Source organism: Ictidomys tridecemlineatus, chromosome 3 (genome assembly GCF_052094955.1).
Source record: "Ictidomys tridecemlineatus isolate mIctTri1 chromosome 3, mIctTri1.hap1, whole genome shotgun sequence".
In the NCBI taxonomy this organism is placed as follows: Eukaryota; Metazoa; Chordata; class Mammalia; order Rodentia; family Sciuridae; genus Ictidomys; species Ictidomys tridecemlineatus.
This window is the reverse complement of record NC_135479.1, coordinates 2,441,107-2,464,113: the sequence shown is the minus strand read 5'-3', so window position 1 is coordinate 2,464,113 and position 23,007 is coordinate 2,441,107. Positions and strand designations below refer to the sequence as shown.

Below are 23,007 nucleotides of genomic sequence, written 5' to 3'. Positions count from 1 at the left end.
ATTAAAAAATACAACCAGCTCCCAAAAGAGGCACCAAGCAAGTGAATGTTGTTGGAACTGAGTTTGGGAACGGAAGGCCAATTTGAGGAACCCGCCCTGGAACTGAGGAGGAGATAAGCAGGGAGAGATCTGGGAAAGTCAGGGTTCCGGGAGAAGCTTCCGGAGGTGAGAGGCAGTGACCAGTGACGCTCAGACCTGGCAGGAGATGGGGAATGACAGACCTCCGCAGCAGGACAGCGGAATTAAGAATAAGCATGGCTGGACGCGGCTGCTGACATCTTCAGGTTCCAAAGGAAAAGGAGACGACGCTTCAGACATCTCCACGGGACGACTCCAGTGCCCGAGGAGGGAGCAGCAGCTGGTCAAGGCTGGCCCTGGAGGACCAGGGAGAGGTGGAGCACCCCTCCAGCCAGACCAGACTCCTGACTCGTCTGGTGGGGCAGACAGGCATGGCTCATGTTGTTTCCTTTCTCCTCTCCTCCGTTTCCCCTTCCCTCTCCTTCTCCTTCTCCTCTGTTTTTAAGCGTGGCAGCCTAGTGACCAGTGTGGCAGTGCCCAGAGTTCTGAGGACTGGATACCCCCTGGACTGGAAACCCCCAGTGGGCATCCAGTCCTTAGAATATTTACTTTTAAAATGACCAATAAACTTGGGGCTGGGGATGTGGCTTAAGCAGTAGCGCGCTCGCCTGGCATGCGTGCGGCCCAGGTTCGATCCTCAGCACCACATACAAACAAGGATGTTGTGTCTGCCGATAACTGAAAAATAGATATTAAAATTCTCTCTCTCTCTCTCTCTCTCTCTCTCTCTCTCTCTCTCTCTCTCTCTTAAAAATAAATAAATAAAATGACCAATAAACTTGACAGAATCCCTTCGTGTTGGATGAAGAACAAAGGGAGATGACACAAAGCCACAGCGTGGGACCAAGAGCTATGCCAGGGAACTTCTGCCTTGCTTATTTCAAAGCGTCTGCGCATGGCTGACTCCAGCACTGTTGCGGTCCCTAACGGTGCTGCTCCGGGCAGGCGCTGATTGCTCTCCCAGCCCTCCAGGGGCAGAAATCTGAGGAACTTTCCAGGCCTGTCCTGCAGCGCTGCTGACCACCACTGAACCAGCGCACCCTGGAGCCGCCCATGCACACAGGTCAGGTTCAGCAGCACCCGAGAAAAGAAGCGCCTGGCCACCAAGGAGGGCCCTCTTCAGGACGTCAGGCGTAACGCGTGACTGGGAACCTGCCCAGTTAACTCGCTGAATTACACCAAAGGAGGAAAAGAGGCCTTCTGCATGGACGCCAAATGGGCGCTTGGTAAACACCCAGTCCACCCAGGCCTGAGTGCCCCCTGAGTGCCTGCCAGGAGGCCCCAGCCGAGCCAGGGGCCCGGGAGTCGGGATGCGGCAGGTGGTGGAAATGAATCGCGTCAAAGATTGAGGATAACTGTCGGTGATGACGGTCAAAAGCTGATGGGAGAGACTGGAGCCAGATGTGCAGTTTCCTTCTACACAGTGACACGCGGCTAGGGAGGATGGTTTTAAAAGATGCCATCCCCAGGAGCTATAGCAACCACAGGACCCTGGGGAACAAGTCCACAGGAACGGGGTGAGCCGTCAGGAGAAAAACGATGCTAATGGATGACGCGGAGCAGGTTCACCGAATGGAGCGACCTGATGGCTCCACGGGAAGGTGCTAATGAATGAATCAATGTCACTTCTCTCTAAGTTAATAATAAATTTAGTGCGGCTCCAGCTAAGGTCCATGTTGGGCTGTTTCTGGTGAGGCTGAGCTGATCGGCCAGTGTCTTACTTTGAAACAGCGATCATTCAGAATTGAAGATCTCCACGGTGAGAAGTGCCCCCACCCCACCACCCCAGCCCCAGGCCACCGCCGAGGTTGGCTCAGGGGTCCTCCCTGAAGAGTACGTCTGCAGATATGAGCAGCTGCAGGAGGGCTCTGTCGCTCCCTCCCGCCTCATCTACACAGCTAAGTGTTACAGCGCTGCTCTCCTCCGAGTAACGTCTGCTGGAGGGTCCCGTCTCCTGGAGGGGGTCCCATTTCCACCTTAAAGAGCTCTATGCCTTGAAAGTTGGTTTGAAAATCACCTTGGAGGTCTAAATGCACAAGAGTACCCAAGAACCTCTGGAAAAGGAGACATCACGAAGGAGATGTCTGGTCAAGCGAGGAGGCTCCCTGGAACTCTGCCACGTAACAGGAGGAGGAAAGCAGCCCGAAGTTCCGGGGAGGAGCGGCCAGCGTGGGCGGAGAGCACCTGAGAACTCAGCTACTGAAAGCCACCTAATCACGCTGGCTGCTTTGTGGGAGTCGCTGAGTTTGTTTTCAGTGCTGGGGAGAGAGCCCAGGGCCTCGTGCGTGCTGGGCAAGAGCCCCGCTGCCGAGCCGCACCTAGCCCCCTGAAAGTTCTCCATCTTCTGAAAAAGAAGTGCTTTGTCCTCCGTAGTTCCCACTCCAGGGAGATAAGTTCAGGAGATAAGAAATTCACAGGAGCACGAGAAGAACATGCAGGCCCGACGTGGAGCACAGGCCGGAGGGGAGGGCTTGGCGGGTGGGATTGCAGATGAGCTGAAAACGTCCCTGTTGAGAATCACAAGCGGGGACAAGCCCCTTGAGGCGTCAGTGATGACATCCAGCCCCCCAGCAACAGCCACAAATGCGCTGGCTCCCAGCTGCGCCTGTCAGAGGGTCTGGCGCGCAGTCCAGGCTCCACTCAGGACCCGACAAGGCCAAGTCACTGTGGTGACCATCCTCCTAGTGAAGTTCCCGGGGAACTCTGCTCCCGAGCTTGTTCCCGTCGCTGGGGGTCTTCAGGCCCCTGCACCTGTGAGGCTGAGCCCCCTTCTCTGCTGACTGCCACAGGCTGTGCCCAGCTCCTGCAGACGCCACCCAGACCCTCCCCTCCCAGCCAGCCTTGGAGACTGTCCATCCTTCCCGCTGTGACCTCCCCTTTACCACCATCCTCAGGGAACACTGGCTCTTAGAGGGTCACCTGCCAGCCCAGGCCACCCGGTGACCTCCCTGTGGCGTCAGTAGCACAATCACAGAGTGGCCCCAAGAGGCAGAGATGTGGGAGCCATTTGAAAATCCTGCCCACGGCGTTTTCATTACACAAGGAACTCCCAGGAGCCAGCACAGACCGCCTACATTCCAGGAGGAGAAGGGGCAGGGAGACGGGCGGGCAGGGCGGGCAGGGAGGAGAAGACCCTGGTGCCGAACACAGAGTGGGTTCACCTCGGCTAACGGGGAATGAACCTTGACTTAGCTGCTCACACGGAGGAGGGTGGGATGGGTGCTCTTAGGGACGCGTGGAGCGCACGCCTGGTGTGTGAAGGTGGTGAAGTGGTCCGCTCAGTGCATGCCAAGTCCCACGGACCAGTGGCTGAAACCAGAGGTTCACTTCTCACAGCCCTGGGGGCTGGACGTCCCCGATGGTGGTGTTGTGGGGCTGGCTCCTCCGTGTGCGATGGCCTCTCCTCCTGAGTCTCGCAGGGAAACCCTCTGTGTCTGGATCTCTTATGAGAACACAGGCTGGGCCAGGGCTACCCTAGTGCCCCGCTTGGCCTTGGCACCTCTTTAAAGGCGCTGTGTCCAGGTGCAGTCACATTCGGAGGAGCCCAGGGGTCAGGACGTCCGTGATCCGGAGCAGAGCTCAGCCCTGCGCAGAGGGTCCCTTGTCTCCGTGTCCTTGAAGGACAGTCAGGCAGGGCTTCCCCAGACGCAGCATGGACGCCCTGGCCCTCCGTGCTCCCTGGAAGGACCAACCTCAGATGACAGCGAACTGTGCGAAAGGGAGCAGGCCGTAGCTCAGAGGTGGAGCCTGGCAGTGCCAGGCCCTGGGCACCATCACCAAGGGCAGTGACTGGCAGTCACCACGACAGAGACTGCCCAGTGGGTCCTAGAGAGGGATAAAGACCCAGAAGAGAACGCTCCCTTCCAGGGCCCAACGAGTCCGTCAGAGGAATGGAGTGGTGAGCAGGAGAAGAGGAGAAATAGAGAAATCCTGGATGAGGAGCGTCCACGTTGGTGGAACTGTCACCCCACAGGTCCAAGGAGAGCTGCCCGGTGCCTCACCGTCACACTGACGAGAACCCAACCCGAGGCAGCCGGTGGGAGCCCGGACACACGGCCGGCCAGTCTCCCTGCAGGGCTGCCGCCACCCTCCTCCTGCCTCCGGATCCTGCCGACAGCAGCGAGCGTTCACAGCGCTGGAAATCCCACAGTCCCTGGGCCTTTAAAAGCATCTTCTTTTGGAGCTTGGGCTGTGTCCTTCGAGGGCGCCTGACCCGACTCGTCTCCACCCAGCAGCCCTGAGCCTCTGGTGGGTGCGCTCTGCCCTGGCGCACGCCATGCCAGGGAGCAGCGGTTCTTTGTTGAGGCACAGCTGCCCAAACAGGTGGCCATTCCAGCCTCACCATCCATCCCATGGGACTCTCTAAAGGGAATCCATTCCTTGGGGTCCAGCCTTTTGGGGGAACACAGATAAAAACCGTTCTCCAGCTCTGAGTGGGGATGGGAAGTACTGCCCGCTGGAGGCCCAGCCTGGGGGCCCGCCTCACCCTGGGGCCCGCACTGGCCCTGGTCCAAGCCTGGGTCTTTGTGGTTCAAGCACAGTCCCAGCCCCACCTGGAAGCATGGTCCCCGGCCCTGCCCGGCGATGGTGGGGGTCCCCGGGTGCTGCCCCTCCCCTCCTTCCAGGCCACGCGAAGCGCGGGAGGAGCTGACGGCCCGCTCCTGTCTCCGCAGTGGCAGCCCTGCAGTTGGAGATGGAGAGCTGACGGCCGCTCCTGTCTCCGCAGTGGCAGCCCTGCAGTTGGAGATGGAGAGCTGACGGCCGCTCCTGTCTCCGCAGTGGCAGCCCTGCAGTTGGAGATGGAGAGCTGACGGCCGCTCCTGTCTCCGCAGTGGCAGCCCTGCAGTTGGAGATGGAGAGGTTGGCCCTGAATCTCTTCTACATGCAGAACGTGGACCAGGACGTGCGGGACGACATCTGCGTGATGAAGCAGGTGGTGAAGAAGGCCGAGGTGGAGCGCACGCGGGCGGAGGCGGAGAAGAGAAAGCAGGTGCGCCGAGGGTCCCGCAGCCGGTCATCTCTGAACCTTCCCTCGGCTGCCCACGGGGCCCTGCCAGCGGGGAGGACGAGGCAGCCTGGGCGCTGACTTGGGTCGGGTTGTGGAGTGGTCCTCGGGTGTGGACAGGTCTTCTCTGAGCACCTTCTCATCCTGAACCCAGGACCTGTTCGTGGACCAGCTCACCATGCGGACCAGCCAGCTGGAAGACGACATCTCTCTGTTGGAGGCGCAGTACCTGGCCCAAGCTGAGGACACCCAGATCCTAAGGAAAGCAGTGAGTGAGGTGAGAACGCCCCTGACACCCCACTCCTGGGCCGTGGAGTCTTCTGGGCTGTGCCACCATTGATGCCACCATTGACGGGTGACCGCAACCGGCCGCGAGTCCAGAGAGTCAGAACGCCGGGCCTTGCCCATCTGCCCATCTCCTTTAGCCTCTGGGAACCCCTGGCTGTGCCCATGGTGGGGTCCAGCAGGTACCCCGGGGCCCTAGGACAGGGCGTGGAAGTTCTGCCGGGAAGTGAGGCACTTCCAATTCTGGGGGACCCAAGTCCTGAGCCGGCTGCCAGCCTCTTCTGCAGAGGACTGAAGTCTTGGTGACAGTTCTCAGCCCTGGGGTGGCCAGCACTCCCAGGCAGTGCCACCGTCTGCCCCAGGAGGAGGAGGGTCACAGAGGTGAGCTCCTGGGTAGGAGCGGCGGCTGTCAACACCAGGAACCAAAGTGACCTGGCTGGGGTTTACCTGAGTTGCTGTCTGCATTCGCTAGTGCAGGAATGACGCAGAAGTCATCGAACACAAGGAGAGGGGACTTGAAGGAGGGACAGCTGGCCTGGTCCAGGGTGGCAGGAGGAGGGTGCGGCATCGCCAAGCCGTCTGTCCTGTTCACCTGGGAACACCATCCACCCAGGGTGGGTTCCAGTCACACCTCGGGGGAAGCTGAGCCTCTTGGTTAAGAAAGTGCTTCTGGAATTTTCCAGCCAGGAATCGGGGCAGGGAAGGTCCGGTGGGGCAGCCAGCTGACCCATACCTGGGATGGAAGGGATTCCCGCACGTGGGCCTGAACCCAAGAGAGTCCTGGGCCAACTGGGACAGGGTCACCCTCGTGCTGCCCCCCCAGGTACTAAAACACTGGAATGAGGTAGGGAGCCGGCAGAAAACGTGGGTCCAGTGGAGCCTGCTCACGGGCGGTCACCAGGGAAAATCAGCCCTTCCCCACACCCGCCACCACAGCAAGTCCCAGGGGGAATCAAGTATTTAAACAGGGGGAGTGGACCAGGAGGTGAAAGGAAATATTTATACAATCCGGGGCTGAAGGGGCCTCTCAGCATCACCCAGAGCAGAACCGTAACAGAAGGACGGGAGGGACCACAGCAGCAATGGAACCCCGCAGTCGAGGACCCCGTGAGCTACATGCAGACAGACCTCACGCACCAGCCAGTGGGGGCCGTCTCAGCCTGTTCTCCACTGCTGAGGGCACCGCACCCCGAGGCTCTGCAGAAGAGGTTTATTTGGGATCAAGGTCCTGCATCTGGGGACCATCTTTGGTCCAAGGTCAAGGGACTGCATATGGGGACCGCCTTCTTGCTAGCAGCGTCCCAAGGTGAGAACAGGGTGCCTGAGGCCCTGGGCGAGCTTTCATGGGCAAAATCTCCCCAAAACTGCAGCCTTTTTCCACCTGTGAGGGCAGAGCACTAGTCACACCTTCAAGGTCCCGCCTGGTCCCTCCTCTTGATCTCCAGCGTGGGGGTTGGGTCTCCTCATGACTTGGGGAGGGACGGACCACTGCCCACCACAGAGGGTGTGAGGAGGCTTGGAGAAGCACCAGATCCCAGCGCACTGGGGCGACACTGCAGGGTTTCTGCTTTTTTGAGGCCTGTTTGCACCTTTGCCTCCAATCCTGGCGTGGCTCCACCAGGACAGGGTCCTCCCAGGGTCTTTGAATTTCCTTCCTGGGGCAGCAGGTGCCACGGATGCTCCTCTGGTGAGCAGCTGATGGAAAAGGCGGGCCATCCCCACTGAACTGGCAAGGGCCGAGGAGCCAGAGGGAAGCCCAGCCTCCACCCTGGACCTCCACCCCGGGCCTCCACCCCGGGCCTCCACACAGGGTCCCTCCCTGCTGTCAGGACCCTTATTGAGGACAACACTTAATTTGTAGCAAAATCACTCCCCTTCCCCCAAATATCACTACTTGGACTTCATTCCAAGGAAACTACTAAAACACACTCAAACAACACGTTGATACTTTAGAAAAGCCATAGATAAAATGAAGGCCCCTCACTGGGAAGACAGGCTCCAGCCTGTTAGAAAGAACACACTTGGGCCAGCCAGGCGGCAGCCGGCAGCCTCGGGGACTCCCAGCCCCAAGCACCTCAGCCCCTGCCAGAGGCCTGAAGGGATTCCAGGCTTCCTTGAAGCCCGTTTGGCTTCCTGTTACCCCTTGCTGTTGCGTGACAAGAAAGAGGGCAGATGGGGGAAAGAGGCGGCTCCCGAGAAGCCCTGGCCCTCACCTGTGCCCGCGGCCCCTCCCGCGCGCGGCAGGCCTGCATGGAGATCGAGGCCATCAACATGGAGAAGAAGCGCATCCTGCAGCAGTGGTCCACCAGCCTGGTGGGCATGAAGCACCGCAACGAGGCGCACCGCACCATCACGGAGGCCCTCAGGTACGGCCACACCGGGGTCAGCCGTCCCGGGGAGCAGCAGCCAGGTGGCAGGCGGGCTGGGGACACGAGGGCATTGGGCGGTCTAGCAGGCCCCCTCAGTCCCACCTCTCCAGGTCCCTGGATCTCCAGGGACACGAGGTTCCCGCTCTCGAAGGCCCTGGGGCGGCAAGGCTCCTGCTCAGATTTCCTGGCAGGATTAGGGAAGGGGAAAGAGAAGGGGTGGACCCCGGGACACAGCCTCCCCTTGATGGGCAGACTCCCCTCCAGAGCGCAGAAACCCCCTCCCTCCCACCCACCCAGAATCCCCAGTTCCGTTCCCATGGGAGGGCGGGAGGAGGTGGCTCTGAGACGGGGATGTTGGAGACGGGGTGCTACGTGGATGCCCAAAGCCACCCAGGGACGGGGCCTCTGGACCTGGGACCCGGAAAGCTGGGTTCTGGAGGTGGCCTGTGGCTCCCGCGCGGCACGCTCTCGTCACGGCTGTCCTGTCGTTGCCACCTCTGGCACCCACCCGGGCAGTGCAGAGCGGGCCCTCGGGTCGAGGAGCGGAGCCTCTGCCCGCAGCGAGACGGCAGCCAGGAGACGCCAGGTGCTGTGGTTCTTAAAATGCTGAGGTGTATGTGATTGTTCTTAAAAGACAATGCAACATGAGTCGTGCTGGATTAACTCCTCCTCACTCCTCCAATTCCCTCCATCAACAAAACAAAGCCGAGGGGCCTCTGGAACATTCTGTCTGGAGACTCATTTCCCTTAAATACACTGGAAGAGGAGCCCAGGCCACTTGTGGCTGGACAGATGTCTCCCTGCCCTGCAGGGGCTAACTGGTTTGCAAATCCAGGCCACCTGCCCGACGCTGGTGCTCAAGGCCATCTGACCACCTGCCTTAGTGGCCCGGTGACCTTGAGTAAGGCTGCGGCAGAGGGTCTCTTAGAGGGCTCAGCACTGGCGGCCCCCCAAGCCTGGTGGCCTGGGTCCCTGGGGAATGTGACACCTCCGTGACCTCCTGCTGTCCAGCTTCCTGTGCCCCCAGGACTTCACCGAGTCCTCTCTGCAAATTGTCCCCCTTGACTCGTCCCCTGGCCGTCCCTACATGTCCTTAGAGAGGTAGCTTGGCCACACCCTACCCATCTTTTTAAACTTTTAATCTTCTGAATGGATGTCATAGACCTGGGTTAACAACATTGCAAAACCACGTACGACTTGAGCCCCCTCCTGGGCAGCGCCAGTGTCCTCCCGCACACCAAGGCTCCGATGGCCTGGGTCTCCCTGTGAGCCAGGGACGCAGGCCCAGGTGGCCTTCCTTTTCTGCCCCGCCCCGTACCGCGCACTGTCTGCACCTGCTTCCCCAGCACCGTTCAGAGCCGCTCCTGTGCTCTGCTGTCCACCCTGGCTCCCGAGGGCTCCCGCTGCGTCCCTCCCACGGGGTTGCCGTGCGTCACCAGGCCCGGAATGCTCTGTCGTGCAGGGTGCAGCGTGCGCTCTCTCACACCCTGGGTCCCAGGGAACAGAGGTCTGCAGGCGTCACCAGAGACGACTGTGACCGTCACATCCCCACCAGCAGTGTGTCAAAGTGCTCTGACAGTTCAACACATTTTCACACCTTAGGGTTGTGCCAGCGGGATTGGTGAACAAAGTAGGCATCTGGTGTTTAAAATGGGTGTGCACAGTGTGAGTGAACGTCTCAGCAAAACAGGGCACACTCGCCGGCACCCAGGGAGCTCAAGGCCTCTGCGCCCTGCAGTTGTGCACCCAGCCCCTGCCTCCGCCCCCTTTCCAAAGGGCAGGGGCCACTGTGAGAAGTGTAAGTGTGACCGCAGGGGCGCTCTCTGCACCCAGAAGGTTTGGAGAGGGAAATCTGAGCCGGCTGAACAGGTCGGGAGCGGCCTCGCTCAGGACTTCCTGAACACCAGCGGTCAGCCTCGGGTGTGCAGGCCTGCAGGACATTTAGAAAACAGACAGACATGGAGGCACTCCTGGTCAGGCTGCAGGCCCGCGGCCACACGGCTGGCTGGCCCCCCTCCTGGGCCCAGCAGGCCACTGACTGGAAGCAGTTTTGCAGTCTCACCAGGAGCCTTTGTCCTCTGGTCAGTTACATGAATCCAGCTCACCAGAGGCTGACCGGCCACAACAATGCCCCCTCCTCACGTGCATCATGAAAAATCAATATGAAGGTCTGAACAGAGCTCCCTCCCTGACTGGCCAGCTCCCGTCTGTGGCAAGAACATGGGGCAGTGACACAGGTGCTGCCAGGGACCTGGGGGTGGAGCACCGAGGCCCTGGCCCCTCTGCTTCTGCCTCTCACCCAGAGCACCTGGCCATCTGTCCGGCTGGCAGGAGTCCCGCAGCCTCACCGGCTGAGTGGCCTTTTCCTCTCGGCTGCCCGGGGATGGCTTCAGGTAGTGAAGCCCTCCAGCAGGTTCCGCCAAGACGCGCTGTCTCTCCAGTGGCTTGCACACCTCTTCACCCTACAGGGAGACGCGCTTTGACTCCTGCCTGGTCATCCGACTTCCCAGAGACCTCCCAGGTCTTGGGGCCAGCACCTTAAGATGGCCCCCTGTGCCTCAGACCCCAGCGGCAGGTCTGGCTCTGTTCTAAGCACCTGGCCTTCCCGTCTGCCGATTCTGCTGCTCTCCAGGTAGCTTTCCGGGTCTGGCCTGCTGTCCTGAATGTGCAGGGGAAACCTGAACCCCGGGACTCAGCTGTCACACTGCTCCAGAGGGAAGCAGAAGGTTGGCCTCGGGACTTCCTTCCCCTCAGTCCTGACCAGGCAGAGGCGACTCCACCCCGCGAGGCCCCTCTGTGGGAGGACAGGGGCTGCCCTTGCTGGCGGCTTGGCTTAATGCATCGGGAAGCCCTGGGTGCAGGACCAGGGTCTGTGCTTCCCAGGGTCCACCAGATCCCGACCTGTGGCTGCGCCATTTCGCCCGGGGGTCAGGGGGTGGCCGAGGGTCGAGCTGCTCCTGAGGGAACTGGGACGCCGCGGCCTCTGCCACGCGCTGGTTCCTGGTGGCATTTCCAGCGGCAGCACAGGAGAGCCCTGCTGCTCTCACGGCGCTGGGACCAGGGTCCTGTGCGCTGTGGCCATCCGCAGAACCGCCCTGTGCTCCTTGTTAAACCGCGTGGTCCGCCTGAGGGTTCTTTCTATATTCTCAGACTAGTCCTTTCTCAGATGTGGGTTTTGAAAATGTTTCCCTCCGGTCCGTGGCTCATCTTTTCTTCTCTTAACAGTGTCTCTGAAGAAACCCAAAAGGAGGCCTGAATTTTTTGTCAATTTCCTCCTTTTCTGGTTTTTGCTTTGTTATGGGGGTGCTGCCAGCCCCGGGGCTGTGGGGGCCTTCTTCTCCGTTTTCCGCCCGGGCTCCTCGTGGTGGCTCTGATGGTCAGGAGTGCCGTCCACTCCACTGCGTTTTGCCAGCTTCTCTCCTTGATGCTGTGTTTGTGGAATCCCTTCTGTTCCGCTGGTGTCTGTGACTGCTTCCGCCAGACCACCCTGTGCCGATAACTGGGGCTTTGCAGGAAGGATGGCGACCACAGTCGCAGTGGGCAGCGCCCCTCCCCCTGGACCCGATAAGTTAATTCCAACATGTGTTTGGAAACCTAAAGGAGTTAGAATTGCCAAACTAATTTTGTAAAAGAACAACCAAGACTCACTGTGTCTGATTTCCGCACCGTTGTCCAGAATCTTCAAAACTGGATGTTGACCGTAGGCGTTTCCACTGTGGGGGCTGAGGGGAGGGAGCCACAGAACTAGAGGGACTCACCTCACATTCCTCCAGCCACACCACTGACTGCAAGTCTCTTCAATGGTCCATGCTGCAGTGTGGGGGCCAGTACCCTGCTGACCGCCCGGGTGACTCAGGCAGGAATGGTGCTTCCTCTCTGGGGCTGTTGTGAGGGAGGAGGACGGCGGGCAGTGGAGCCCAGAAAAGGCCTGGCCCCCCCTTGTTTCCCTTCTCCCGTGGTCACGACACGGAGTCTCACGCGTGGGCTCTCAGTGGTCATGGTTCTGTGGGTGTGTTAGGAAACAGCAGTCAAATGGGCTTGGATCAGAAGAGTTGTTTCCTGACGCATTTCTCTGCCTGTCGTCCACTTGGTGAGGTCTTTGGAGCCGGGTGTGGCTGCGTGCCTTGGTCCCCGATGTCTGTCCTGCAGGTGACTGACTGTGCCGTCTTCTTGCCTTCTGCAGAGAATGCCAGCAGCAAGCCAAGTCCCTCGACAGCGAGCTGGAGGCCTACAAGAAGTCCATCATGAAGGAGGAAGAAAAGAACGAGAAGCTGGCCAGCGTCCTGAACCGGACAGAGACAGAGGCCAGCCTGCTGCAGAAGCTGACCACACAGTGCCTGGCTAAGCACGAGGTTCTGCAGAACGAGTTCAACACCTACAGGCTCACCCTGCAGAACACAGAGGACGCCCTGAGCAAGGGCCACCAGGTGCGTGGTGTCCCCCCTTTGCTGCAGGCAGAGGCCCTAGCCGGCCCTCACGGGTCCACCCTGCGGCACTGTCCACCCCTGGCTCTTCCTTTCCAGGAGCACGCAGCTGTTACAAGCGAGCTGCAGAGTATCCAGCAGACCACCCACCAGGAGCTGGACCTGCGGCACAGGATGGACGCCTCCATCATGGACAAGCTGCAGGAGCACATGACCTCCAACAAGATGACCAAGTACTTCAAGCAGCTCCTGCTGAAGCTGCAGAAGAAGAAGACCAACATGGTAGGGCAGCACCTCCCTGATGCCCACACATGGCACGGGAGGTGCCCACAAAGGGGCACGGAAGGGGCAGGGCGTGACAGAGGGGACCTCTCACCCCCACCACCATGGCCCCTTTCAGAGCCTCGCCGTTCCCTCCTGGAAACGTTTCTGTGCACAGACACACTCATCCTTGCACACACCAGTGCAGGCTCACATACACACACTCGCCCCCGTTCATACACATGCCCACACACGTGTACATGTACACACACACATGCACACACACGCACACACACGCACACACTCACACTCCTGCAAACACACGTGTGAACACACCCCAGACACATGGCCTCTCACCCGATGCCTGCTTCTCGCCCCATTTGAACCCACATTGCCTAAGTTTTGCTGGACGGTGACACAGGGGACAGTGACACAGGAGACGGTGACCGGTGACACAGGGGACAGTGCATGGATGCTGCGTGGTTGCTTCCACTGCAGCGACTGTTTCGCACTGCGCTATCCCATGCCGCTGAGTACCCTTGGCCCAGCGACTCTTCTTTCCTCCTTGCACTCCGCGCTTCCTTCAGGAGGAATCTTGTTGGAAGCTTTGGGCTGCTTCTAGGCTCAGCGCCACCACAGCCCCGCCTCTGGCTCTGTGCACAAGTCCTTGTCCACCCTTCTGAAGGCAATGGCCCGAGCCAGGGTCCTGGGCCCAGGGCATGAGCATTTTAGGTGGACACCACGCTGCCTGGGAGCGTCACTGTCCACCACCACCCAAGGACTGGGGTGCCGTGGAGCCCCACGGCACAGGGAACCCCCAGCTGTGAGTCACTGGGGTCTCAGCGGCTGTTGGGGGTCCCTCATGCCCTTAGAGAAAAGATTCCTTATTTCAATTCTTTGTTCTCTGGCTCTTCCTATGGTGGGACCTGGGGAGCCCCTGCCCATGGTGTGACCCTGGGAGGCCTGCCCTGGGGAGGTTCCTGTGGAGGATGCCCAGAGGCTGCTGCAGCCACCTGATCAGCAGCCCCCACCCACCCACCCCAGACACCCCAGACACCCCAGGAGAAGGGCCGCTCGCTCTGGTTGATGGTACCCAGGAAATGGGGAACACAGGGCTGGAACCAGGTGGCCACAGGGGCCTGGATGGGTCTCTCCTGGACAGCCCAGCTGACATGGCAGCTCGCTGGGAGCAGAGCAGGGCCACGACCACCGGGCGGGAAAAGCAGGTGGTCCTGGGTGCTCTGAGCCCGTGAGGAGCATGGTGGGTGAGAGTGAAGCAGACTGCCTGGCCCCGGGGTGGCAGCCCGGCAGATCCCAGGTCCCTGCCCTGTTCCTTCCTGGGTAGCTGCCAGGGCCAAGCATGCGCTACCACCTCTGTCCAGAAGAGGGCAGGAAAGAGTCTCAGACCAACAAATGCGTCCACTATGACAGGGGACACTGTCTGAAGGCTCCAAAGCCCAGCTCTGGGGGCAGGCAGGGCAGGGCGGAGGCGAGGGCATATCTGGGAAGGTGAACAGAGGGTGGACGGACAGGATGCCGTCCAGAGTTAGGATCAGAGGGAGTGAGCAGGGGTCAAGGAGGGTGGAGGCAGTTAACTGGGGACAGTGCCGCTGTCCTGGGGGAGGACAGGGTGGTCTCCTGAGGAGCACAAGCCGCCTGAGCCTGAGCGGGGCAGGCAGAGCTTTCTGGGTGACCTGGCTGGTGACAGAGGGAGCCTGTGGGGCAGAGGTTGAAAGGGACCCAGGAAGCGGAGCCCCTAGCAGGAGAGCAGGAAGAGACGGGCGTGGGGAGGCATTGACCCCTGCAGGGACCCTATCTCAGGGTGGCCTTGCCAGAAGAAATGGGCATCGGGCTGGTCCTGAGAGGGCCAGTGGGCGAAGCCATTCCCGCTAGACGAGAGAGGCTGGACCTTCGGTGCCAGGCAGGTGGGGTCTGGGCTTTACAGTCAGAAGTGAGTGTGGGGCGTGGAGCCAGTAGGGGTCACAGAGGAGAGACCGAGGTGGCCCCCAGGAGGGCTGGAGTCGGCAGGAGCCCTGGGCCTTGAGAGGGAGGAGGACCCTGTTCTTGAGCCAACAGCCTCTGCCTGTCCCCAGGACCAGGTGGTGCTGACCTCTCAGTGACCTTCGCAGGAAGGGAAGCCTGACTCTGACTCAGCCTGAATCTGACTCTTCCCGACTGAGCCCAGCAGGAGGCAGGTGGCCTTGAGGCCTGGGGCAGCAGGGAGCCTGTGCAGCCCTGGTCTGCCCTGTGGCCTGTGCTGGCCACCAGAAGCCGGCACCCCGGGCCTGCGCTCCACAGAGGATCGTTTCTGTCCAGAATCTTGTCCAGCTTTTCAGTGAAATGGAAGGACATTGGTCCGGTCGAATACAAAAGAAATTTGGTGTTTTCTGCAGCGTTATTTAGGAATATTTATAACAGGTTGCGAGCTCAAAGAGGCAGGGGTCTTGTCTTCCTCCCTGGGGTCTGCCGGCCGCCCAGAGCAGCAACACAGTGCCCCAGTAGGGACTGGTGATCAGGAATGGCCATCTGGTGATCATGGCTGCCTCATATGCTGTCACCAAACCACGGGTGTCGTACTGGGGCTGGGACTCAGTGGTACAGCGCTCACCTGGCATGTGCGAGGCACTGGGTTTGATCCTCAGCACCCCATAAAAATCAATAAAATAAAGGTGTTATGTCCATCGACAACTAAAAAAAAAAAAATTTAAGTACATGACCTAGAATATCAGAAGTGATTTGCCAAAGGCCAGAGCGGGTTACAACCCAATAAGTGGAGTGTGGTCCTGGTTCTGTTCTGCGGGAGGAGGAGGGGCCTCATAAGATTGGAGGAGAGGAGAGCTCCCAGGTGGGCATGGCGGTGGACCTGGGTGGAATCACAGGGATGCCGCGTCCTGCCTGTGCTGCTCTGGGTCTTACCTCGCCCCTCCACGTATGCTGCTGTTGGTTCAACAAGAAAACCCAGCAGCCCTACCTTTCTCTTAGTGAGAATTCGACACGTGGGCTCCCGCGGGAAGGCCGCGTCCTCCTCCCCCACTGCCGCAGGACGGCCGCTCCTCCAGAACCCTGGGAATCATGCTCACCGAGTCCCTTTACCAACTCAGGTGACACACCTTTCCAAACTCGATGGCGACATTGCTCAGGCCACCCTGGACATCACCCACACCAGCTGCAGGCTGGACACGCATCAGAGGGTGCTGGGCGAGCTGGACAAGGAGGTGAAGAGGGTGAACGACCTCATCACCAACAGCGAGAACGAGATCGCCCGGCGCACGATCCTCATCGAGAGGAAGCAGGGCCTCATCAACTTCTTCAACAAGCAGCTGGAGCAGATGGTCTCGGAGACGGGGGTGAGAGGCCAGGCAGCAAGGGCGGAGGGCGGCTGACCAGTCCCAGCCACTCAGACGGGGGTGAGGGGCCAGGCAGCAAGGGCGGGGTGCGACTGACCAGTCCCAGCCACTCAGACGGGGGTGAGAGGCCAGGCAGCAAGGGCGGGGTGCGACTGACCAGTCCCAGCCACTCAGCTCCACCCTGCCCCCAGGAGGGAAGGGCCTGGCAGGGTGGACCTCAGAACCCTGTGCCCTCTTGCCTGGCACCTAGCGCAGGGCAGCCTGGTTTTAAATTTGTTAATGGCCTGAGGGCCAGACAGGCAGGTAGGGGCCGGATCTGACCTGCTGGCCACTGCTGCTGAAAATGAAGTGGTCTAATGAGTGTCAGGCTGGACTGTACCCACCGCCCGGGTCCCGGAACCCCAGCACCTTTCCGAGTGTTGGAGTCCCTGAGTGCCGGGTGGTGGCCGGCCAGCTCTCGGGTAACTCCTGCCCTTTGGCTCCTCCATCCCCCAAACCCAGTGGATCCCCAGGAGCCAAACCTGAGCCTTGGCGGCCCAAGCCCCCTGTATACCAGAGCCACACCCACGAGGGCTCCTTAGGGCTTAGACCTGGGGCCTCAAAACCAGCAAACTGGAGGTGCCCAGCCCTCCTGAGAGCCCCCGAGCCCCCAGAGCAGAATCTAAGACTCTGCAGCCCACTCAAAGACAGGCCTTCACCCAGAGGCTCGCTCCACATTTTGACGTGTCCTTTTCAGGGGGAAGAATTGGGGCCCCTGGAGCTGGAAATCAAAAGGCTGACCAAGCAGATGGACGAGCACAATGCCAGTGTCAACCAGGCCCAGGTGACCTGGCTCCGCCTGCAGCAGGAGCTGGTCAAGGTCACGCAGGAGCGGGAGGAGCAGGTGGCCGCCCTGGACCTGCTCAGGAAGGACATCCGCATCATGGAGCACAAGAAGCTTCGCACCGAGAGTGAGTGGCCTGCGGCGCCCGCCCACCCCCGGGGAGGGGAGGGCAGGGGACTGGCTGCTGACCTCACAGTCACAGGGTCAGGGCTGAGAAAACTGCCTGAGGTCACGGACCTCAGAGCTTCCTGGAGAGAGGGGCCTGTGGGACCCCACAAAGCCGGGGAGCTCGGGGGACACGGCCCCTGCTCAGCCATGTGGTACCCCATCCCCCCAGCTGGCTTAGAAAGCTGGCCTTTGGGGCTCCACCACACTGCACCTAAGACCCAGCGGTCTGCCAGAGGACCAGGATGAGAGGTGGCCACCACCCACCCACGTGCCACCTGCTGAGACACTCTGAGTCCCTGGTCCTGGATTGGGGAGCTAGGTGGGTCAGCCCTGCCTTGAAGTCTCTACTGGAAATGCTGCCCAGGGGTTGGAGGGCTGTTCTGCCTGGCCCCTTCTCAAAGGCTCTACTGCCTTCCTGCCCTGCCCTTCCTTGCCCTGCCCTCCCCTGCCCTCCCCTCCCCTCCCCTCCCCTGCCCTCCCCTCCCTCCCCTGCCCTGCCTTCCCCTGCCCTCCCCTTCCTCCCCTGCCCTGCCCCTGTCTTCCCCTGCCCTGCCCTGCTCCTGTCCTCCCCTGCCCTGCCCTGCCCCTGTCCTCCCCTGCCCTGCCCTCCCCTGCCCTCCCCTGCCCTGCCCTCCCCTTCCTCCCCTGCCCTGTCCTCCCCTCCCCTCCCCTCCCCTGCCCTGCCCTCCCCTCCCCTCCCCTGCCCTCCTCTCCCCTATCCTCCCCTGCCTTGCCCTCCCCTGCCCTCCCCTGCCCTCCCCTGCCCCTGCCCTCCCCTCCCCTCTCCTGCCTTGCCCTCCCCTGCCCTGCCCTCCCCTCCCCTCCCCTGCCTTGCCCTCCCCTCCCCTCCCCTGCCCTGCCCTCCCCTGCCTTGCCCTCCCCTCCCCTGCCTTGCCCTCCCCTCCCCTGCCTTGCCTTCCCCTGCCCTCCCCTCCCCTGCCTTGCCCTCCCCTGCCTTGCCCTCCCTCCTCTCCCCTGCCTTGCCTTCCCCTGCCCTCCCCTGCCCTGCCCTGCCCTCCCCCCCTTGCCCTGCCTTCCCCTGTCCTCCCCCCCACCTTCCCCTGTCCTCCCCTCTCCTGCCCTGCCCTGTCCTCCCCTGCCCTGACCTGCCCTGCCCTCCCCTGCCCTCTCCTGCCCTGCCCTGCCTTCCCCTGTCCTCCCCCCTCCCCTCCCCTGCCTTGCCCTCCTCTGACCTGAACTGTCCTCCCCCCCTGCCCTCTCCTGCCCTCCCCTGCCTTGCCCTGCCCTGCCCTGGGGAGCTGTCAGGTGGACACAGATGGGGAAGGCCAGGTGCCTGAGATGCAGACCATGCCAATGGGCTGAGGTCCACTGGGCAGGGGCAGATGGTGGAGCATCAGGTGACCAGGCCCTGGCCGTCAAGGGTGGAGGGAAGGCAGAGGACCCCAGGGGCAGCTGGACGGTGTTGTTCTCCCATGTTAATGTCAAGAATGCCTGTGTCTGGGGACAAAGTCCTGCCCTTTCTGGAGACCCCTGAGCACCCCAGCCCCCGCTGTGCAAGGAACCCTGCAGGTTCTCAGGGAGGGAGCGCCCCAGCCTCACTCCCTTCCTCCCTGGCACCCGCCCCCCCCAGCCTGGGCTCCCGCAGCTCCTCAAAGGACCAGGATTGGGAACCTCAGCACCAGAAAGAGACCTGTCCTGTCCCCAGCCTGGGAGGGTCAGGTCTAGGTGGACTCCAGGAAGGACCAGAGGACCAAGGGAGCTCCAGAGCAGCAGACCCTCACTCCCTTCCTGGGTGTCCCTGGGCTGTGGGAGGTCCCCGAGCCTGCTGGTCCCCACATCTGCTCTCTGTTGCAGACAAGATTGAGCAAGAGAAGAAGGAGCAGAAGGAGATCGAGCGCCACATGAGGGACTTGGACAACGACCTCAAGAAGCTCAACCTGCTCATGAACAAGAGCCGGAGCAGCTCCCAGGAGCTGCAGCAGGACAACCTGGTGGCCGAGACGGAGTTCGTGCGCGCGCTGAAGGTCACACCCCGGCCCGGGCCTGGTGTGGGCGTCCTCCCTCAGACGTAGCTCCCATGCTGCCTTGGGGTCCTCTCCAGGGGGTCAGGAGGCTGGCCTGCCCCTCTGGCCCCAGCCTCCGTGTCCCGACCCTCCCTCCGCAGGCCGCCGAGAGGGAGACCATCGAGATGCAGGAGAAGCTGGAGCAGCTCCAGGAGGACAAGGCCACCGTCCTCAACAGCCTGGTGGAGGCAGAGTGAGTCCCCGCCCGCCGCTCTGCTCCAGCGCCACCATCCCAGAGCCTGGAGCGTCCTGGCGCCCACCCACTGCCAGGCTCTGGCCCGCCACCCTTGGTGCCAATCGAGTGGCTGTCTTTGGTATAAGCTTCAAAACACGCCCGTTATTTTTACGGTGTCTGCGCACTTCAGACCACAGCCCAGTGAGCAGAGTCGGGGGAAGCCACTCTCTTTACCGGAGAGCCACTGCGCAGATGCATTTCTTTCTGGTTCAGTTTTGTTTTTGACAAAAGCGTTTCCCTGTGGTGCACACCTGTGGTCCCGGCTACTCGGGAGGCCGAGGCCGGGGGGGTCTCAAGTTGGAGCCCAGCCTGGGTGACTTAGTGAGACCCCGTCTCAAAATTAAAAAAAGAAAAAATTAAAAGGGCTGGGCTGGGGCTGGGCTGGGACTGGGGCTGGGGCTGGGCAGTAGAGCTCGCCCAGCACGTGTGAGGCCCTGGGTTCGCTCCTCTGCAACACATAAAAGTAATTAAATAAAATAAAGGTGTGGTGTCCAACCACACCTAAAAAACAATATTTAAGGGGGGGGGGCTGGGCGTAGCTCAGTGGTGGAGCGCCCCGGGCTCAGTCCCAGGACTAGGGGAACAGGGTCTCCTCTGGAGCCACCAGGGATCTTCACGGCTCTGTCCACTCCCTTGGGAACGGTGCTGTGCGGGCGCTGCCTGTAGGCACCATGATCCAAACCCCTCATCCAGGGGGGTGAATCGCAAAGCCATCATCTCTTCCAGCAGTTTAATATAATCTACGCATAAAGCCATCCGTGGCCAGTGCCTCGGGGGCTGGCTCCTCGGGCGGGCGGGCGGGCGTCTCACGCCCTCTTAGAGTGACGTCTGTCGCCTTTCTTCCTCAACTCCTCAGTCAGACCTTCACACTCTCTTCCTGCCTCCCCATCTTCTCTCCTCCTCCTCCTCCTCCGTATCTGCTTCCCTATCACCCCACCTGCCGGAGGCCTGTCTGTCTCAAGGCTTGGCAGATCTCTTCTGTGGGGGGCCAGAGAGTAAAGGCTGAGACCTTGCAGTCTGTGCCTCCCAGCTCCACACGATGTGGGCCTGGGAGAAGACCCCTGGTTTCTCCAGCTCTCACTCTGCCTCTCCTCCCTCCAAAGACACCAGATCATGCTTTGGGAGAAAAAAATCCAACTGGCAAAAGAGATGCGCTCCTCGGTGGACTCTGAGACAGGACAGACCGAGATCCGCACCATGAAGGCCGAGATCCACAGGATGAAGGTGGGTGCGGGGCAGCAGCCCTGGCAGGGCCCGGCAGACATCCCTCCATGGACCAGGACCAGATCAGGCTGAGGCCCTGGCCCCCCTGGGGGGACCGCCTGGCCACCCTGGCCGTGACAATGCCTGAGATTCCCTCCTGCACAGGGACCTAAATTCCTACCAAGCGCAAGCTTTGCACAGGCCCAGACCTGCCTCACCTCGGGGCCCGAGGTGCTGTGTCCTTCCTGCCCAGCAGAGATCACAGAACAACACAGGACACGCACAGTGACACAGCCTTTTTTTTCTTTTCTTGGTACTGAGGCTGGAACTGCAGGCTTTGCCCGTGCTCGGAAGCACTTGTCCACTGAGCTACATCCCAGCCCTTTGTAAACTTAAGACAGGGTGTCACTAAGTTGCCCAGGCTGGCCTTGAGCCTGCGGTGCATGGACACGTGACTTCAAGAAGCACAACCTCATCCTTGCTGTAGCAATCAAGGCACTCGCCTGATATTTCACAGACAATTTCTCAACCCACTAATGAGACATGTCCCACTGTGGGACAAGAAGAAACTCGCAAGACAAAGTGTTCAGAGAGCCATCTGGTCCTTCACAGAATCCAGACTTCACTACCTTAAAAGGCCGACAATTAAATCATGGGATCAATGAGCTTCAGGTTCCCAGCCTTCAAGCAGTAAGCCTGGGTGGGCCACCTGCAGTCCCAGAGGCTCAGGAGGCTGAGGCAGAAGGATAACAAGGTTGAGGCCAGCCTCAGCAACTTAGTGAGACCCTGTCTCAAAATTAAAAAATCAAAAGGGCTGCGGGCATGGAGTTCAGTTGTTGAGCACCCCTGGATTCAATCTCTAGTACCACCAAAAAGAAAAGCCCCAGGGTTGATAAGAATAACGTGATGCCACTGTGACAGTGTCATTTAACACAGGTCCCTCTGGCTGACGAGGCACTCTCAGTTCAGATGCATGCACTCCTGAAAAGTCGTTTTAAAAATACTTCCTTGTGTCCCAAACCACAGAAGCCATGCATTTGCTGCAGGGAGCCAGCTCCCATCCCGCCCCCCGCCCCTGCCCATTAGGGTGTCTGAGCGAGCCCCACAGGGCAAGGGGCCTGCTGGGTTCAGACCTGCCCCACACATCCTGCCCTCTGGGAGTCGCATCCTTAACAAAAACAGTGCCCATGTACCCCCCACTTCTCTATTTTAAATACAGACTCCAGCGTTCTTAGGCGGTTATAGGGTGGACGGTGCCTGCCCCACAGTTAACTGGAACACTGTGAGCTGAAGGAGCCTTCCCGGGGTCCCTCTACCCCAGCACATGGGCATTGGTCCCGGGGTCCATCCTGACGTGGCACAGCCATCCCCAGCGTAACTGCCAGCTGGCCCGGGCACTCAGCCCACCCTCTCGAGGTCAGGCAGAGTCGTAGGACAGTCGGCCAGGCGGTGTACCGGCCTCGGGCGCCAGGGCTGTTCCTTCACTAACGACCAGCGCTTTCGCAATGTGTGAGAAAACATTCTGGCTGGCCACAGCCCGGGCCCTCTCTGTCCAGCTTAGCATGTAGACCCCTTCCTCCTGCCTTGGGGTGCAGGGACCCTGTCTTGCTGCCTCCCAAGATACACTGCTGTCTCGGGTGCCTCCAGCTCGCTCTCGGTGCAGTCCCGGGTCTCTCTGCCTCTTCCTGCGCCTCGGGCACCGTCTGCCTTCAGCAGCCAGTTCTCACACACTGGGTCGGGTTTCCCCAAACCCAGAGGGTTCTCCTGAGAAGCAGATCCCACAGAGCATAGCCACGGTCATGCACCACCTAGCAGGTGCCCGGCCAGTGCCGAGCCATCGGACAGTGCCTGCCTCCAGGGAGAGCGGACCTCTACTGCGCACTGACCAGGCTCTTGCAGGACGCCCTCACAGACCCCCCAGGGGTCGTGGGCACCAGCTATCTGGGCAGCCCTTGGTGACAAAAACTAACCCTCACACCGTGTTAGGTAACACCCGGTCCATCTTCCTGTGCACTGCATTCCCAAGAGGAGGCTACCGATAGGCAAATTTGTGTTTTAAACAACATCTTCATTTACTCACTCACTCAGTGCTGCTAGGGGTGGAACCCTGGGCCTCCCGCAAGGCCAAGCGCTGTACAACTGGGCTGAGTCCCCATCCCCAGAAGTACATTCCTAACATAGCCTGCCAGATGAGTATTCAAAATCACGTGATGGTGGTTACATCCCTTCCAACTCCAAGTTCTGGTTTTTGTTCAGCTAGCTAGCTAGCTTTCTTTTGAGCCACATTAACCACTGAGCCACATCACAGCCCTTTTTTGTATTTTGTTTAGAGACAGGGTCTCACTGAGTTGCTTAGGGCCTCACCAAATTGCAGAGGCTGGGTTTGAACTCCTGCCTCAGCCTCCTGAGCCGCTGGGGTCACGGGTGTGGCCACCGCACCTGGCTTTGTTTCTTCCAAGTCCACTTGTCGAGGCCTTTCTTTCCATACAGTAAAATGTGCTTATCTTAACACACAGTCGAGCTCCGTGCCATGGTGCACCCCCATATTCCAGATACTGGGAGGCTGAGGCAGGAAGATCCTAGCTCCAGGCCAGCCTCAGCAACAGAGCAAGACCCTGTCTCAGAGTAAAAATAAAAAGGGCTGGGGCTGCAGCTCAGTCAGAGCCCCCGGTTCCACCCTCAGGACTGCAGAAAAGAAAAAGGAAAATGACTCTAGGTTCTGACCCAGGCACACGCCTGTGTGGCTACAGCTACAGTCGAGACCCCAATGGTTCTGTGGCTCCAG

General features: G+C 60.4%; 1 protein-coding gene and 1 long non-coding RNA gene across 7 annotated transcripts in view; one reads left to right on the top strand and one right to left on the bottom strand.

Annotated features, from left to right (window-relative positions):
* The window catches only part of Ccdc40 (coiled-coil domain 40 molecular ruler complex subunit), a 38,374-nt gene that overhangs the window by 11,676 nt on the left and 3,691 nt on the right, over positions 1-23,007 (top strand). Inside the window, exons 1-11 of one of the 3 annotated variants that reach the window (XM_078041497.1) lie at positions 4,258-4,326; positions 4,911-5,068; positions 5,238-5,360; positions 7,613-7,734; positions 11,921-12,164; positions 12,261-12,443; positions 15,524-15,769; positions 16,506-16,719; positions 18,576-18,745; positions 18,886-18,977; positions 20,123-20,243. In XM_078041497.1, coding sequence (XP_077897623.1) covers positions 4,931-5,068; positions 5,238-5,360; positions 7,613-7,734; positions 11,921-12,164; positions 12,261-12,443; positions 15,524-15,769; positions 16,506-16,719; positions 18,576-18,745; positions 18,886-18,977; positions 20,123-20,243 — 1,653 coding nt within the window. In that variant the 5' untranslated portion in view covers positions 4,258-4,326; positions 4,911-4,930. Of the gene's footprint in view, positions 1-4,257; positions 4,327-4,910; positions 5,069-5,237; positions 5,361-7,612; positions 7,735-11,920; positions 12,165-12,260; positions 12,444-15,523; positions 15,770-16,111; positions 16,231-16,505; positions 16,720-18,575; positions 18,746-18,885; positions 18,978-20,122; positions 20,244-23,007 lie in introns of those variants that run through there. The other 2 variants (XM_078041496.1, XM_078041498.1) reach the window with 2 other exon arrangements.
* LOC144375939 (uncharacterized) lies at positions 858-11,924 on the bottom strand. Of its 4 annotated transcripts, none has more exons than XR_013435826.1 (3): positions 7,582-11,924; positions 5,816-7,063; positions 858-5,339 (listed from the first exon to the last, which is right to left on the bottom strand). It is a non-coding gene; the product is annotated as an uncharacterized LOC144375939 (long non-coding RNA). The 4 variants fall into 4 exon arrangements; XR_013435827.1 differs by having other exon boundaries at positions 858-6,749; positions 6,958-7,063; XR_013435828.1 differs by having other exon boundaries at positions 858-7,063; positions 7,582-10,199; positions 10,334-11,924.